Below are 16934 nucleotides of genomic sequence, written 5' to 3' on the forward strand. Positions count from 1 at the left end.
GGTTGCTCACAATCCTTTCTCACAACCTTTCCTCTTGCCTACGTGTCGCAATTCTGATGACTTTTTGCAGCACACAGTTAATTTTTCTGCAGCATCCTGCTCAGCACACTGGCGTCCTTTATGTTTTAATGGGCATCCGTCTTTCCTTTTCATGTCATTGATTCTCACTCCTGGCCCCCTCCCTCTCCCTTTTGCTTATTGAATAGGTGCTTTTTTCTTTTTTTTTAAACTTTACCTTAGATTATTGTGATCATCTTATCCATAGCAACAAATAAAAATACACAGGTCTTGATTGAATGCCAAGGCTGCAGTTCAATCTAGGAAGGTTTGTCTGCTATTCATAAACTGCTTAAGATGTTTTCTTGTAGTTTGTGACATAAGCAGAACGCTTTGATTTGGTTTCTTTCTACAGCTCCATTTTCAGTCCGGGAGCACACATTACTCTGCGTACAAAACGATTGAACACCAGATTGCAATTCAGGTAGGAAATGCAAGAGATCCTGAAGCTTGAATTGTCAATATGTAGGTCTCTTGTGTCTTTTATTCTCTGCCCCTTCCCCCAATCTAGATGATGATGATGTTGGTGGTGGTGATGGAGATGATGGTGGTTGGTGATGGGGATGAAGATGGTGGTGATGATGATGATGGTGATGGGGATGATGGTGATGATGATGGTGATGATGATAGTGATGATGATGATGGTGGTGATGGTGGTGATGATGGTGGTGATGATGGGGATGATGGTGGTGATGGGGATGATGGTGATGATGATGGTGGTGATGGGGATGATGGTGATGATGGCGATGATGGTGATGATGGTGGGGATGATGGTGGTGATATTGGTAGTGATGACAATGGTGGTGATGATGATGGTAGTGTTGATGGTGGGGATGATGGTGATGATGGGGATGGTGGTGATGGGAACGATGGTGATGATGATGGTGGTGATGATGGTAGTGATGTTAATGGTGGTGATGGTGTTGGTGATGATGGTGCTGGTGGTGGTTGATTCAGTGGGGGAGGTGGGAAGCAAAGAAATGAGCAGAAACGCTACCAAAGTGATTTAAAGATTATGGAAAGAAAGAGGAGCCTGTGGTGGTTCTTGTTAGGTTTCTTGGTCAGGAGTAATGGGCACACACACCTCAGCTTGGCTCTTGTTTTTGGCTTAGGGAAGAATCTTCAATTGGGTGTGAGATGAGGTGGCCAACTGTGAACTGGAAGAATTGGGCAAGGGAGAGGGTGGAGAGGGAGAGGAGGTTGTGACAGCCAGAGAGTTGTTTCCGGTGGGCCCAAATCGTGTTAAGTGGTGCTAAGAATATCGCTTTTGACCTGATCGTCCTGAAATGTTGATTTCTCTTGGACCTGTTGATATATGTCATTAAAAGTGCTGGAAGGGAGAGGTGACAGATCCCAGCTTCTGATGAGTGTCCTGTTTCCTGCTCACGTAGTACTTCCATTCTCTTAAATCCAAAGGCTAAACAAATCACAGACTAATATAGACTTGGAGCTGAACTGATGCCAGCAGAATGCAGTAGTGGAGGGAGAGCAGACTAATATAATTTTTGTCCGTCTGCCTTGCCTGGCTTTGCCAGGATGGATGTTACACATGGTGTAACTCATGGTACTGCAACTTCTTGAGTGTTCTGGTTTAACCCTTTGAAGAGAGGCTTTTGAAACCTGTTGCTATGATGTTGGAGTCTGGCTCTAGGTATTCTCTTCTCGGAATTTGATGTCATTTGGTTGAATAATTTCTGTTGTTCCATTGCACTTTATCTTGTATTCATCCCTGGCAGATCGTGTGTGTGTGTGTGTGTGTGTGTGTGTGTGTCTCACCAAACTAGAGCACATCGCATCTTGGTAGCTCTGCTGTTTCAAATCTGTATCTTCCTGGATAAGACATAGCCACGTGCCCCAGCTAAACTGTGAGTTCTTCCCCCAGTGAACAGTATGACCCTGCAGACATTTTTTGTTCGGAGGATCCCTAATATTTTTGTACTTACTTCAAGGCAACAGTAACTTATTTTTAAAATATTTTGTGTACATCTGCAGCATGCTGCCGATCTCTCTGTGTCTTTGAGGGGGAAAACGCGATCTTGATTTTTACCCCTTCACCCTAAATGTTTTCAAGCCTGATGTCTTGAACTCGCTGTGCAGTTGTTCCTGCTGGCGCATTTCCTCGTGGACCCTTCTTCCTTTTGATTAGTGGCATAGTGAGCCTTGCTTCCAGAAACTGGTTAGATGGGGAGCAAGCCCAAACCCCAAGTCTTGATGAGTGGAGGAAAGCACAGACAAATGTCCTGAGGCCTGCTACGTCCAGTGGAGTGCTGGAAAATCCTGTTGCCCGGGGTATGGGAATTGTTGAGGTTGAATAGCATAGTGATCCCTATCTTGGTGTGGAAATGCTGGCTGGGGCCATGTCACTGGGAGACCAGCCGAGACCAGAGCAGCTGTTGTGTCTTTACACCCGCTGCTGAAGCGTCCCTTGTTAGACCGAGCAGGTCGTCTTTCTCCAAACCACCTGGCATAGTGCAGGCCATGTGAAGCTCTTTCTCAGGAGGAAGATGGAGTAAATTACAGACCTCATTGTTTGGAGGACTGAAACCATTACTATCCCTCCATGAACAGGTAGTATTGTTCTCTCCTGATTCTGTTTGCGAAGGCTTGATGCCCATGGGGGCAAACAGAGAGACATTTTATTAGAGACCCAGCACTGGCATGCTGTCAGAGTTCATTCTCCCCCAATCTCTGCTGGACCGGGAGGAGGCCAAGCCAAATGGCATCTAGCTGTAATTGTAGTTTGATCATCAAAGGATAAGTGGCAGAAATCAGAAGAAGCAAAGGGAGAAAAGGGGAAATCTCGGACACAGAATTATTCCCCATGCATGTGGCAGCCTGAGTGCAGTGTGGGGCATAGAGATGAGGATGGTACTGCTTTGGGGTAGAACAGAGCTGATGTTTTCCCTTTGCGTCCTTCTCCAGCATAAGGCTTACATGCAATGTGATTGTTGGGGCAGAATTTTCTTTCCCTGGAAACTTAAAACTGCTTCACCTTAATAAATACTGTATTTCAATATGAGCTGAGCTTGTTGCTCTCCTAAGCTACATCCTAAAATAAACGCGGGTAGTATGACACCTTGCATCACATGAGACCCATACCCCTTTCCTTTCCTTTCCCATCCCTTGCAGTCTCAGGCCTCGGCCAAGTTCACCGTTTATATGAATGACCTCCGAGTGATTCTTTGGCCACGTCCTGTTCTTGGGAGAAGTCTGGGCACAGTATCCGTTGCTATTTGGGGATCTCCCCCACTTTTGACAATTTCCGAACTCCTCTCAGCTTTGGAAAGACAAGAGCAACACAAATGGCCTTACTCTCCCTAAGCAGTTAGCACAAATCTAACTGGAATGACAATTAACAGACCTTAAAAGAAGAAAAGAAAAAGACATACTTATTTGGCTCTACTGACTTTTAAAAAGTTTGACTGAAGTATAATGTAAGCATAGCACAGAACACAGGTCTTTAATGGAGAGATGGATGGACTTTTACACCCGTGAGCGTGCATGAACCATCTCCCTGACCAATATATCTAGTGGAGTTGGAACAGTTTTTCTGTAAAGGGCCCGATAGTAAATATTTGAGGCTTTGCAGGCCGTATGGTCTCTATGGCAGTGACTCAACTCTGCCATTGTGGTGCGGAAGCAACTAAAAATAATACCCAAAGAAATAGATGTGGCCTTGTCCCAATAAAACTTTATTTATAAAATCAGACAATGGCTGGATTTGGCCCACAGGCTGTAGTTTGCTGGCCCCAGAGAGAGTATTTCCAACTTCCCAGAAGTCTCTCTTGTTTCCCTCCTGTCCCAGTCGTCTGCCTACCCCTTCTTCGGTGCTGCCCTCTCACCCACACACCACTCTGAAATCTCACCACGGAACAGTTTTATCTATTGCCATGTGTTAGTTGTAACTGTTTTTTAGTTTCATTGAAATGGGATTGTACAGAATGGATTGTCTCATGTCTGGCCCCACTCAGCATTGTGTCTGAGTTATATTCCTGTGATTGTATGTAGCAAGAGTTTGCTTTTTTTTTTATTGCTATTAGTATTCAACGAGGAGTATGACACAATGCACACATCCTTTCTGTGTTATTGGATTTTTGGATTGCCTCCAATCTTCTGCTGTTATGAATAAGATCCTAGTAACATTCTCACCCCCATCCTTTGGAGGAATATGTGTGTCCATTTCTGTTCTTCATATCCAAGAGTGGCCTTGGGGAGACATGGGGTAGTTTAGCTTTGCATCTATCTTTTGAGAGAGGTTTGAATGCCGGATTTCAGGTGTCGTCACCAAAGTGCCCTTGGCTGAGTGGTCCTGGGTGTGTGGGTGATAACCGAGGAGGGGAGTGGTAAAGTGAGCTAGGTGTGGTCGGAGGCCAGTTCGCCCTCACACAGCCCCTTGGCTTTTAGCCCCAGTTCCTAGGAACTCCTCCCACTGTCTCCATTAACCTGGGAAGGTTTTGCAGGCAGAATGCAGAGCTGGACTCGCACACTGTAGGTGCCTCCCAGAGAAGGTGGGTGAGTGTTTGGGCCTCCCTCTTGCCTCTCCGAAGACGGAGAGAGGAGACGCCTGTACTCATCATTATTCCATCCTGAAGAGCAGTGTTGTAATCAAGGTCAAGACCCACAGAAGAGATTTCCCTTGGTTTTCAGAAGGGCTACTTCAGAACCAATTAAGCTTTTGTTTTAAGAGTATTTTGGCCAAAGGTTGATGTTTTAACACCAAGTCAGATGTGATTTAGGAAAAAATAACTCCACACACAGCAAAAACAAACTGTGTAGACCTTTCATGGTTGTTTTTCTTTTAAGATGTGAAGTGGTTTGTCCGTGTGTGTGCGCGTGCGTGTGCGTGTGCATGTGCATGCACACACACGCTTGTGTGTGTGCTCAGAGACAACCAGGAGAGGCTCCTGAAGAAATGGACCATTCCATTTGTTTACACAGCTGAGCTGCAGAGACTTTGCAGTGGGTGTTGCTCTGCCTCTTGTCCTCAGGCTTTTGCAAGTTCCCATCTGAGCTTTACCAAAGCATATCCCTTCTGCTTGGTCTTAGCGCTCACCTGCTGTGACTCAGTAAGGCCCCAAGGACCCTCCTCCAGGGCCAGGGGTGCTTTCTGAAGTCAAGGAGGCAAAGATAGAAACTTCAGAGTGTCCTGGCCCCCTTTTGGCCCCTTATTCCTCGATGTGAACTTGACGTTTAGTCTCGGCCATGTCTTAAAGTTGTTAAGATTCCAGACGTCCTGTGGGTTGCAGCCCACCTCCTTGTGTAGGTGGACCCTTGGCATTTGTGATAAAAATGGCCAGAGGTTAGTACCCGTGGACTTGGCCAGGGTGTTTGCAGTAACACAATCCCCGTGTCTGATGATGGTCTCTTGTGTTCTGGGCCTGTCCTCTTGCCGTGGGTTCCACGGCCTTTCAGTTCTCAGGATGATTTGCTTTCTTGGTTCAGGGGCAGATCTGGGCTAAGTGGGGGGACTTCCAGAAACAACTGTGGTTCTTAGTGTAGTCACTGCCTCAGTTTTCCGTCACTCCCCCTGCCACACCTGGCTGCGAGATTTCCTGCCTGCTTCCCACAGAGAGTGAGGTGTGCGTGCGTGTGCACGTGCCTGGGAGAATGCGAGAGACACGGATGGCATTTCACCAGGGTAGTTTGACAAAGCCTCTGGATGCCAGGTCTCTTATTCAGAAGGTTCATTCATTTGTTGCAGTGGTGAGTTGTAGCCTAATGGTCTCATTGAAGTCCATACCTCAGAATATACATTCATTCATTCAGAAATATTTATGGCACATCTAGTGTGTGCCAGGCCCCTGCAGAATTCGCAGTGAACAAAACGGACAAACCCCCCTTGTTCCAATGGAGCTTAAATTCTAGTGATGTTCTCAATGCTGATTTGTAAGCACCCCGTTTCCCTGGGTCTGACCGAGCAGGCTTTGGGTGCGGTCCGGGAGTTGCATTTTTAATCAGAGTTTGGATTTTCAGTCTACTTCAGTTTGAGAATTGCTGCCCTACAGTCTTTTGAAATCCATCAGTTGATCATTTATCGGCTGCTCAGCGCCAACTTAGAATTGAGGGCTGGCCAAGTGCTCAATTGGGATAACTTTTTCTCATTTTGAGTGAGAAACTAGATCGCTTGGAGGTTCCGATGAGCTCTAGGCCTTTGCTTCTCCATGGTTCTGTGAAGAGAGCCAGATACTTCGCAAGCCTCAAGAAGAGGCGTTTCTTTGTTTATGCAAGAGTAGCTTGGACGATAATGTGCCTGGTCTTCGGGGCCAAAGGCGGTAACAACAGTTGATAATAATAGCAGCTTATGCTTTATTGAATTCTCCTGATGCCTTGGGTCTGGTGTTAAGTGCCGCATATGAATTATTTATTGATTCTTCATAACAACACAGAAGGAAACCCAAAAGATGTAGTTACTCTTATTAGCATCATTATCTCCCGTTTTGTAATTTCGGATACTACAGATATTTTGCCTAAGATCAAGGAATTAGGATTCAGACCCCGGCAGTCAGACGGGAGAGAGATTATCCATGACTCAGCGTTATGCTAACTGCTGTATGCGGAAGATAATGCTCGAGGGTCCCAGGGTTTCCTCAAGTCACTGGCCACCGACCAGCTCCTCGTGCTGTACACGAAGGAATCAGAGCTGGGAACTGCTGGAAAATACAGAATCCTAGGTTTCACTCCTTGAAGATTCCTGTTCCATTAGGCCGGCTCAGTGTTTCACAGACTTGAGCAAGCATCACCTAGAGGGCACCTTGGTTAGATGTAGAATATAGTCCCTCCCCTAACCCCGAATTTTACTTCTGTGGGTCTGGGGTTGGTCCAGACATTTGTAGCTTTCGCAGGGTTTCAGGTAATGTGGATGCCCCCATCTGGCCATAGCGCTCTGAGAACATCTGGGCTAGGGCACTGGTCCCCTCTGACCGAGGCTGCACGTCACAGTCCCTAGGGGAGCAGCAGAAACCATGATCAGGCTCCGCCCCAGCCCTCCTGGATTGGGATCTTTAGGGATTGGGGCCTGGACATCCCTGTTAAAAAATTTTATTTATTTATTTGTGGAGAGAACAAGCTGGGAGAGGAGCAGGGTCGGGGGGGGGAGAATCTTGAGCAGGCCACCCAGACCGTGGAGCCTGACTTGGGGCTCGATCTCACCACGACCCTGAGATCATGACCTGAGCTGAAACCAAGAGTCTGACGCTTAACCACCCAGGTGCCCCTAAGGTCTCTTTGAAAGGCAATGAAAATGAGGTACAAAGAGGTGATTGGTTTGTCTGAGGGCCCACCGCTCGGTGGAGGCAGGGCCGAGGTGAAAATCCAAGGAGGCCAGCGTGGCTGTGTGTCTGTCGTTCAAGAAGTTACCGTCTCCTTCAAGCTCATAGCAATTGTATTTTGTTGACCAGATAAAAGAAAACAATCTTGCTTTAAGGCTTTTACTTATATCTTTTTTTAACTTCTAAGTGTTCTAATTGTATCATTGTATTTGTAGGACTTGAGATATTTGTATCTGTTCATTCTCCACCCCATTATGGCCCCTCCAGCCCGGCCTGCATGGCTCGGCTTGTATGTGAGCTGGTAAGGATGCAGAGAGAGGGTCTGGTAGTCCTGGACTACAACAACCCAAAAGGATGAACACAGCTCTCCATCAGCCACATGTGGGCCTCGTAGGGGCCATAGCAAGTAGTGGAGATGTCTGATCCGTGGCCGTCACTGGCTGTAGGTTCTCGGTAACTGTTCTAGAGGTTGTGCTTTATCATACTTTTAGAAAAGTTCCTGAGAATCATGAGGCTGTTTATGTTTAGGGAAGCACAGAAATTTCTTTTTTTAAAGATTATTTATTTGAAAGGAAGAGAGACAAGGTTAGAGAGAGGGAGCATGCGTCGGAGGCAGGGGGTGGGCAGGGGGAGTGGCAGAGGGAGAAGCGGACTCCCTGCTGAATGGGGAGCCCTACTTGGGGCTCTGTCCCAGAACCGTGACCTGAGCCAATCTCAGACCCTTGACCGACTGAACCACCCAGGTGCCTTGAAGCACAGAAATATCTAAGTGGGTTGTGGCTTGCATGTGCAGCCTTGTCAAGCTTAGCACTTAGTTTGTCTCTGGCATTTGGTTTGGCGGCGTGATATCAAATCCTGATCGGACAGATAAGTGGTTGCAATTTTTTTTTTTTTAATGATTTACCTTGAAATCTCAGCACATCCTTCAAGAAGACATGGCAGCAGCCCATTGCTCCTGAAGGTTCCACCAGAACCTTTGAGTGGCTCTCAGTGTGCTTAAAATTTGGTGAATAATACTTTGAAATTAAAACTATATATATATAAAGTTTAAAAGCAGATACATGTACTATATAGCTTTATGTCTGTAACATGTTATAGAAAGAAACGTTAGAATCCAACATTGGTGGACACTTCGAAGTATCTTCATAAAACCCCTGTTTTTGTTTTTTTTTTTTTAAAGATTTTATTTATTTATTTGTCAGAGAGAGAGAGGGAGAGAGAGCAAGCACAGGCAGACAGAATGGCAGGCAGAGGCAGAGGGAGAAGCAGGCTCCTTGATGAGCAAAGAGCCCGATGTGGGACTCGATCCCAGGACGCTGGGATCATGATCTGAGCCGAAGGCAGCTGCTTAACCAACTGAGCCACCCAGGCGTCCCAAAACCCCTGGTTTTTAAGAGATGCATCTGGAACCATATTTGGCTATGCCAGATTCTCCACCGACGGAGGCCTGCACTGGGAATGGGCGTCTCCTTGCCATAGGCTGGTGGTGGGGGTGGACGTCGTGGGATGGCTCAGGCCATGTCTCTCCACCTCAGCACTGTTGACTACTTGGGCCAGAAAGTTCTTCATCTCACAGGGGACTGCCCTGTGCGTTGTAGGATGTATGTTTAGCACCATCCCTGGCCTCTAATGTTTTCATGCCACTGGCACCTGTTAAAAATGTCTGTAGACCTTGCCAAATGTCCCCTGGGAGTCCAGTCCCCCCGCCACCCCCATCGAGAACCAGGGGTTTAGTACAACACTTGGAAGTGTGCGCCCTGCCACCGAGACTCTGATGGTAGGACCTCTGAGTTTGAAAGGGACCAGGTACAAGAGGAAGTGGGTGGGTTCAGCTCCTGCTGCTGGCGTCCCATAACCCGGGTTTGGGTCCCAGTTCCATCAGGCCCCAGTTTCCTAACCTGTAAAATGGGGATCGTGGTCGTACCTGTTTGCAGAAGGCAGTTGGGAGATGGAATGAGAGCTAAAGCGTGTGGGCAGGCAACCGCGCACAGAAGAGCCCTGAAAAATACAAGCCGCTCTTTTCACTGCCAAGAACTGTGTGAGGTCCCTGTTTGCAGGTTTAGAATATGGCTGCGCCTGACATGCATTGTCTATTTTTTACTTCCTGTCAGAAACCTCACACATGATAAATTTGATAACCTGGACTATCTTTGCTGCATAACAAAGATTTATGACTCCTGTTGGTTGCCGTTTGCGTTTCTCTTGTGTCACTTCAAAATTCTGCTTGGTCCTTGTAACATTTGACTAGAAGCTAAGCCCTTCTGAGATTGTGTCTTTCTCTTCTTCACATCCCTAGAGCACCTTGCAGAAACGCCTAGGATATTGCACATGGACAACTGGGGGTGTGTATGTGTTTAAATAGTGCAGGCTGAGGGCAGGAAGGGAGCAGAGGACACGAGCGGGTTGGGTGACTGTGGATTAGAGTCAGCTGTTTGCGTTTTCCTCTTAATAGCCCCTTTATAACATGATGGGCAAATATATATCCATATATAAAATGATATATATGCTCTATATTCTATAGAGGATGTATATAATTATTATCTTTTGTACTCAGTGAAGTAATTTGAGATGGACCTTCAACCCCTTTGCTAACTTGACCTTCTTTCCCCGGTATCTCACAGCCTGATCTGAGCTCTCCTCGCTGCATCCGTTTGCACCCTGTGTTAATGACTATGGCATCACTCAAATAGTGGTTAACCATGGTTCGACTCTTCTGTATTTTCTAACATATGTATGTAATATAATAATACATAACTTGATATGTTATGTAACAAACTATATATATATATATATAAAAATGTAATATAAATATATAGTATATAATAAATATATATAAATACATAAAACATATTTATATGATTGTCTCCTAATTTTCAAATGCTTGGAGGTTAGTTGTTTTTTTTTTTAAGATTTTATTTATTTATTTATTTGAGAGGGAGATCACAAGTAGGCAGGTGGGGGGAGGGGAAGCAGGCTCCCCGCTGACCAGAGAGCCCGATGTGGGGCTCGATTCCAGGACCCCAAGATCATGACCTGAGCTGAAGGCAGAGACTTAACCCACTGAGCCACCCAGGTGCCCCAGTTAGTTGGTTTTTAAAAGCAATGTTAGCTTTTATTTTAAAAGGACAAGTAGTGTCCCCCATTGGATATCGTATTCTCAGACTGTGTCAACTGTTACTAATTCCTGCAGGCAACTTCAAAAAACTTAAACAAGTGTTTTCCTACTTGTGGTTAAATGAACCTGCACAAGCAAATTCACTCCTTTTTATTTCCAAACCTTGTGCCTCCCGGAATTTTGAGGATGAGATGAGACACCCAAATAAATAGCTTCGGTTGGAAATTAGAAGTTGTCCACGACTAGGAAAAGGATGTGTGTGTGTGTGTGTGTGTGTGTTGGTGACCCAGCCTGGGGGGACTGGGGAATTCTTTTCACCAGGGCTTCGGTGAGCCTGCCCCATAGGGAAGAGAGTCTTGTGTCGTGGTTTCGGAGTTGATTCGGGAAGCATTGTGATTGAAATTGAAGAATTGTGAAGACAATTCATCTTGAGGAGCAGAGAACATCGGGTGTGAGCCGGGCTGCTGGGGAACAGACATTGACATACGGGCCGTCATCAAACTAATTGTTGTTTGAATTACCTGTTATGATCCGAAGACAAATCTGCCTTGCTCCTGCCACTGGAGCAGAAAATGTAGCTTGAATTGGCGTGATGTTAGCAAGTGTAAACTGTACTTCAACAAGATGGATAAACCCAATTATGGGGCAGACCTGTAGAGAGAAAATCCATTTAAATCTCGTAATGTTAAGCAGAGCTGTGTTTAATTCATTTGGACCAATTTGGGAATGATGTATGAGTGTTGGTGAACATTAGTCAAAGGGGGGACCACCTGGGGGAAAGGGATGCGCCTGGGCTGCCTGCTGCCCCCGGGAGGCCGCTGGGGTGTGGGCCCAGGAGCCTGCGCTAATGGCGGGGGAGAGCAGAAATGACAAAACGATGTACTGAGTGCTGCTAGGAGAGCGGCACAGTGTAAATGAACCAATAAGGAGAACATATGAAGCAGAAATGAAGGAGGTGTTTTCCCTCAGTGTTGTTGACAGTCCAAAACATGAAGGAAATTCGAGGTTCCTCTTCTGTGTTTCCATTCCAGATACCCTTCTGGCTTTTTCCAAGCCTGTGACAGGAGGCCTAGGAAATGCTCTTTATTTTTGCTTAATGAGGATTGAAAAGAGAGAGAGAAAAGGGGCAGCTACATTTAAACTGATAATCTTGGGGCATTTGATTCTCTATCAGAACCTAGTTAAAAGGGGATGATTACTCTGAAATGTATAATATATAATATGCATATTTAGAAGAGAGTTTGGAAGGTTTTGTCTATGTAATTTTTTTTTTTTTTTTAGATAGCTAGGGAGTGGTGACCCAGCCTTGCATGTAGTGGGTGGTTAATATATACTGATTAAATGAATGAAAACATTGAACTTTGCAGAAGTAATTTTTGGGGCTAAATGCTGTTATTTCCCACACCTCAGACTCATTAGGGTATATAAAGACCTTAGGATCCCGGTTTCATCGGATCAATTCCTGGGAGTTTACATTCTCAGGAATTTTACAATTTTATGTGAAAAGTTACAATTTAACTTTTTATTAAGGCTTCTGTGTTGTTGGTTTTGCTAAGGATGTTTTTAAAAGACTCTAACTTCCTTTTATTTTGGAAGGTGCTGATAAAGCCACCTAATGAGTTGTCTGTTTTTTGTTTTTTTTTTTGTTTTTTTCCTTTTGGCTTGGGCATTTTCTTTCTTTTCTTTTGTGGAATGGACTGGACTTGGAGACTTGGCTTGTTGCAAGGAGAATCTAAAGACTAGAGTGCACGAGGAGCTGGGCAGTGGACCGCCAGGAAATTCATGGTTATGCACTTTTGCCCCCAGTGCCCATAAATCTAGCCATTGGGAATGCTGGGTGTGAATGAAGGTTACAGCCCTGAGTTTTTCTCTGTAATTGGGGTACAGTTCATTGTATGGGCCTGTGGTGTGCATTTAGCGTCTACTCCAGGCCAATTCTTTTCTCCTAGAGACAGATTTGTTAGGATTTTCCTTTCTGGCTTTCTCCAGCGTTCAACTCCATTGAAAAACCAAAAAAAAAGGATGATAATTAAAAAAAAAAAAAAATTAAGACTTTCCAGTAATGATTCAACACTGAATGCTGAGAATCTGAATATTCCAACCTAGTTTACGGATAGAATCTAGGTAAAAAACACTTTGGGATAATTTAATCTACCCTTGCCAGAAAACCCATCAGCACACTTAACCCTAAATTTGACCTGCCTGATGGTCGACTTCCAGTTCAGATCAAGGAAGTAATGCGGTTAAACTGGAACCCAGAAGAAATACTGTTTGAACCTGAAGATCTTTGCTTTGGAAGAAGGAGCATCTCTTGTGGCCCATGGGTTTTATGGGGGCTCTGTCTGGTTAGGCTCAAAAGCAGTTATCAGATTTATACTCCTGAGCTTGTGGTATAGACAATGTGAATTGAGCAGGCAGTGATTATGGGGGTATCTGGAGAACAGACTCTAAAGGAAAAGAAAGCAATCCACTTTGTGGGTAGAATGACCTGTATGTGTTAGGGATAAATCTGTTCAGAGCCCTGGAGGGTTGCTTTCTTGATTAACTTATTACCTTCTGGTATTCTAGCAAAGCTGAAATCTTGCAAGGAATGTGTGCAAAGAGGAATTTTTGTCCTTTTGAATTAGATCCTAAGAGGTAGTAAACATATAGCAAAAGACCTACTGAAATAGTGAGATGGTATCAACTCTTTAGCTTAAAATAAATTATTTTCTGAGGAATTAAAAAAAATTAGCTTCCCTATGGTATCAAGTTCTAGATAAGGGCTTATTGATGTATGGAATCTATAAGACTCAATTCAGAATTGTTTCAGGACTCACAAAGCTCTGAAATTAATTCTTATCCTTAAAATCAAAACCAAACCTCCCTTCTTGCCTCCTTCTAGGCTTCAGTTGCTTAGTTTTTCTTCCATAATCCAGCGGCTTTTATTTCTTAATCATTGCCAAAGAAGCCAAGAGTTTCCCCGTTAATTCTAAAAAAAAACCTCATCGACCTAGGGTATGCAGACATTTTTCTTGAAAGAGAATCCAGAGGAAGGTTTGGAAATGCCGCTCAAATAAGGGACGTGTTTACCAAACTCCCAGCGTGCTCTATGCACCCTGTTTTGTTTTGTGTTTTTAAAAAAACTTGTCACTGTTGTCACATTTTCATAATGGTGAGTGAAAGCAGATGACAGACGTCTCCCCATAGAAGGAAGACCTGCTTTGTGAAGTGATTTGTTTCCAAAGAATTGACACTCAGAGCTTGAATTCTCTAGTGAGGAAAAGGCCAGTAATGTGGTAGCCCTCTTTCCTCCCGAGAGGGTTGCCCCTTCGCCAGCCTCTCCCCCCACCAAAACAAAACAAAACAAAACAAAACAAAAACAAAGCTCTCTTGCCTAGGTCACTTTTCAGTTGGTTTACATTTGGCAGTTTATCTCCATCAGAAAATAAATGTTAATAAGCTTGTCATTCCTCTGCAAAGCTGCTACTTCTGACCTGATTTTGTCATTTTAGGACAGTTGAGGAAGAAGCACCCAGAGAGTTGTTTTTGTAGCGTGGGGTGGGTGTCCCCTGCCATCCACGACTATTATTTAACAGTAATGAGTTGAGATTTGTTTGGGGTTTCCGACTTCACCCTTCCTGGGGTTTTTGGCCTGGCTGCTCATCCGCAGGCCCCTGGTTCGCACGGTCGAGAAAGGAGCCCCACCGGGACTTACGTGTGGCCAGGAACTGACACGCCAACGTGGAGAAAGCGTGCGCACAAACCACACACCTCATGCAAAGCAGATACGGTTTTGATTTCGGCCTCCGTGGTTCTGTTATCATTTCTTTTTCTGTGTGAGCGGATTTTTATCTTTGGGTCCGACTTCCGCTTTGGTCCATGGTTTGTGGTTCGCATTTGCCGTCACAGCTCATGAGTTTGGCTGCTTGGGAGGCCGAGTGTCCCGGGCTCCAGGCCCGTGGCGAGTGCAAGGAGAGGGAGCCCTGGACTGGCATTCCCAAGGAGCATGGAGGCTGTAGATCTCTTGTGGTCCGATCCCTGGCGAGTTGCCGCAGCCATTGTCATTGTTCTTGTCCTGGATGCTCAGCTGTCACACGCTCCCCCACCTGGGGTTTCTTCTCTCTTTCTGTGTTACTTACATAATGCCTCCAAGGACTATTTTGGAAACATCTAGACCAACTTGTGATTGATCTTCCTGTTCTGTGTATTTCCCCTGATTCCCCTGCTCTCCTCTCATCTCCTTTGGCAGGAAAGATTTTTTTGCTCATTAACGACTTTCCAGGTCAGAATTTCCCCATAAAGTATGAACTTTCCTTTATTCCAGTATTTGATTTCCATCACCTTTTTAATTTATTTTTTTTAACATAAAGCTAAAAGGTTGAAATTAGGCAAATTACTTAATTGCCCCATGCCTCCGTTTCCTCATCTGTGAAAAATGGGCTTTAATAATAGGACTTGCCTGCTGGGCGGGTTATTGTGAGGTTACCGAGAGGGGGTTAGCCTAGCACTTGGTGTGGGAGGAAGGTGTCGTGGTATTCCTGTGACCAACAGGATGTCCCAGGAACCCCAGCAGTCCCATGTAGATGGGGACAGTTGGTCACCCCGACAACACCGTTCCTCCACTCTTGCCCAGTTGACAAGTGGCCTCTCTTTTCTTGGTTTTCTTTCCCATCCTCTCCCCGCCACAAATAATCGGTTTCTCCTGGGAGGGACTGGGCCGAGAATGAGGAGGCCAGGGTACCTTTTGAAGAGTTGGGGAAAGAATTTGTTGTGACATAATTTATCTCCCTGGGGAGGACAGACAAAAACCTATAGGGGAGACTGGACTTGGCTTCTGATGGGCATGAAATTAGTGACCGCAAGACAGGAATTTGTGGCCTTTTAGCGATAGTGTCTGTTCTCTCCCTTGGTCCCATTTCTGTGGCTCAGAACTTCATTAAAAAAAAAAAAACAGATTTAAAAGGCGTCCTCTTTGGTGTTTGAAAGGCAGAGGGCTGGCTCCTGGCTTGCAGACCTAATAACACTTACTTCTTTCTTTACGAGGGAGTTTCCTCCGGCGGCTGTGGCCGGGCTATTGTTTGTCTGCATTGGTAATAAGCGTGCAACAGCCCCTCCTCCTGCAATTTGCCTCAAAGACAAGCGGCTAGTGGGTTCCTAGGGCCGAGAGACCTTGGGAACCTGCGATTGGAAGCTCGCTGCCAGAGGAAAGCGGCACTCGTGGGAGAAGGGGCCAAGCCTGTGTCTGTCCACCGCTTGGCTGGCTCGCTGCGCCTTACCTGGGGATGGGGGGGGCGGGGCTCTCCAGGGCAAGAAATCAGTGAGTGGACGGCCGCTCAGGCCCCGTCGCACTGAAAGTTGGAGAACAGCGATGCAGGAAGGAGCTGGAGCTCAGGCGTGTGTTCTCAGTGGTGGTGAAGTAAATGACACCGATTTTCCCACTTGACTTGATGGCAGTCGTAGTATCTTTAACACCTCTTGGTTCCAGGAGGTCCAGCCCGGACCTCTGTCATTTGCAGGGGGATGAGTGAAAGCGCAGTGCGTGGAGCTGGTCCCTGCTTCTTGTCAGCTTTCTTGAGCTTCTCCGAGGGCAACGTGCAAAGAGATGGAGGATGATGCATGGGGAGTCAGAGAACGGTCTTCATCAGTGGACTTTTCTGCCCTTGCTCCCTTTTGGCTTTGGAAGGGGTAAAGCAATGGTCTGGCCTGATGACATCCCGCCACTCCTCCCCTCCTCTTAAAGAAAAAAAAAAAAAGGACTTGTATTTTAGCCTTCTTTGTTAATCAGAAAGCTTTGGTATTTTTGTTGGCAGGTGCCAGACCTTTGTAGCCCTTCAGTGGCCTTAGGCTATGGCAGGCGTTTACATTTCTCTCCCCCCTGGGGTGGTTTGTCCTGGGCATCCTGGCGGATGGCAGGACTTTTGGCAGGAGTGGTACCGCACCATTTGTTTGAATCGGTTAGTTCCTCCAAATGATGATTTATTCCACACCTGTTAGAAATATCTTAATTTATTTTATCTAACAGTTTCCTCCCCCTTTTAGTCCTCCCCCCCCCCCCCAACAAAACTTTTTTTCCGCCCCCCCCCCCCCAACCCCGTAGCTTCAGCGAGAGGAGACCTTTTTCTCTGGGAGGACTTTGTCTTGGATATGGCGGTGTGGAAGAATTAATTAAGGTTGAGGATGAAGCTTAATAATGACAGTTAGGGGCCCAGGAACTCGGAACACTGCTAGGTCCGCAACTAAATTACCTGCTTATAGATAACCTACTCTCTGGGTCTCAGTTTGCCCATCTGTGAAATGCCTCCACAGGCTGTACGCAGCGGCGAGACCCATTAGCAGCCACAAGAGTGCCGTTTTATTTGGAGTTAATCGTTTTTGCCGGGACAAGGGGGCCTTCTGGGGTGACGGATTGGAGCCCTGGCACTGATGTTAGACATACCCCGGCTCTCAAGTCACACCCATTTATTGCATGTGGGACCTTGGCCACTTACTTAACCTCCCTGAATCTCAGTTTT

At 45.8% G+C, this 16934-nt stretch overlaps 1 protein-coding gene across 20 annotated transcripts in view; it reads left to right on the forward strand.

The window, feature by feature from the left end:
• The window catches only part of LOC111145217 (transcription factor 7 like 2), a 195614-nt gene that overhangs the window by 12587 nt on the left and 166093 nt on the right, over positions 1 to 16934 (forward strand). For 8 of the 20 annotated variants that reach the window (XM_022499958.1, XM_022499960.1, XM_022499969.1 and 5 more), the window contains exon 4: positions 413 to 481. The exons of the other annotated variants lie outside the window; for them this stretch is intronic. In XM_022499958.1, the coding sequence (XP_022355666.1) occupies positions 413 to 481 (69 nt within the window). The remainder of the gene's footprint in view (positions 1 to 412; positions 482 to 16934) is intronic. 20 annotated transcript variants of the gene reach the window in all.

This window comes from Enhydra lutris, unplaced genomic scaffold (assembly GCF_002288905.1).
Source record: "Enhydra lutris kenyoni isolate GAN:26980312 unplaced genomic scaffold, ASM228890v2 scaffoldscaffold12, whole genome shotgun sequence".
Lineage (NCBI taxonomy): Eukaryota > Metazoa > Chordata > Mammalia > Carnivora > Mustelidae > Enhydra > Enhydra lutris.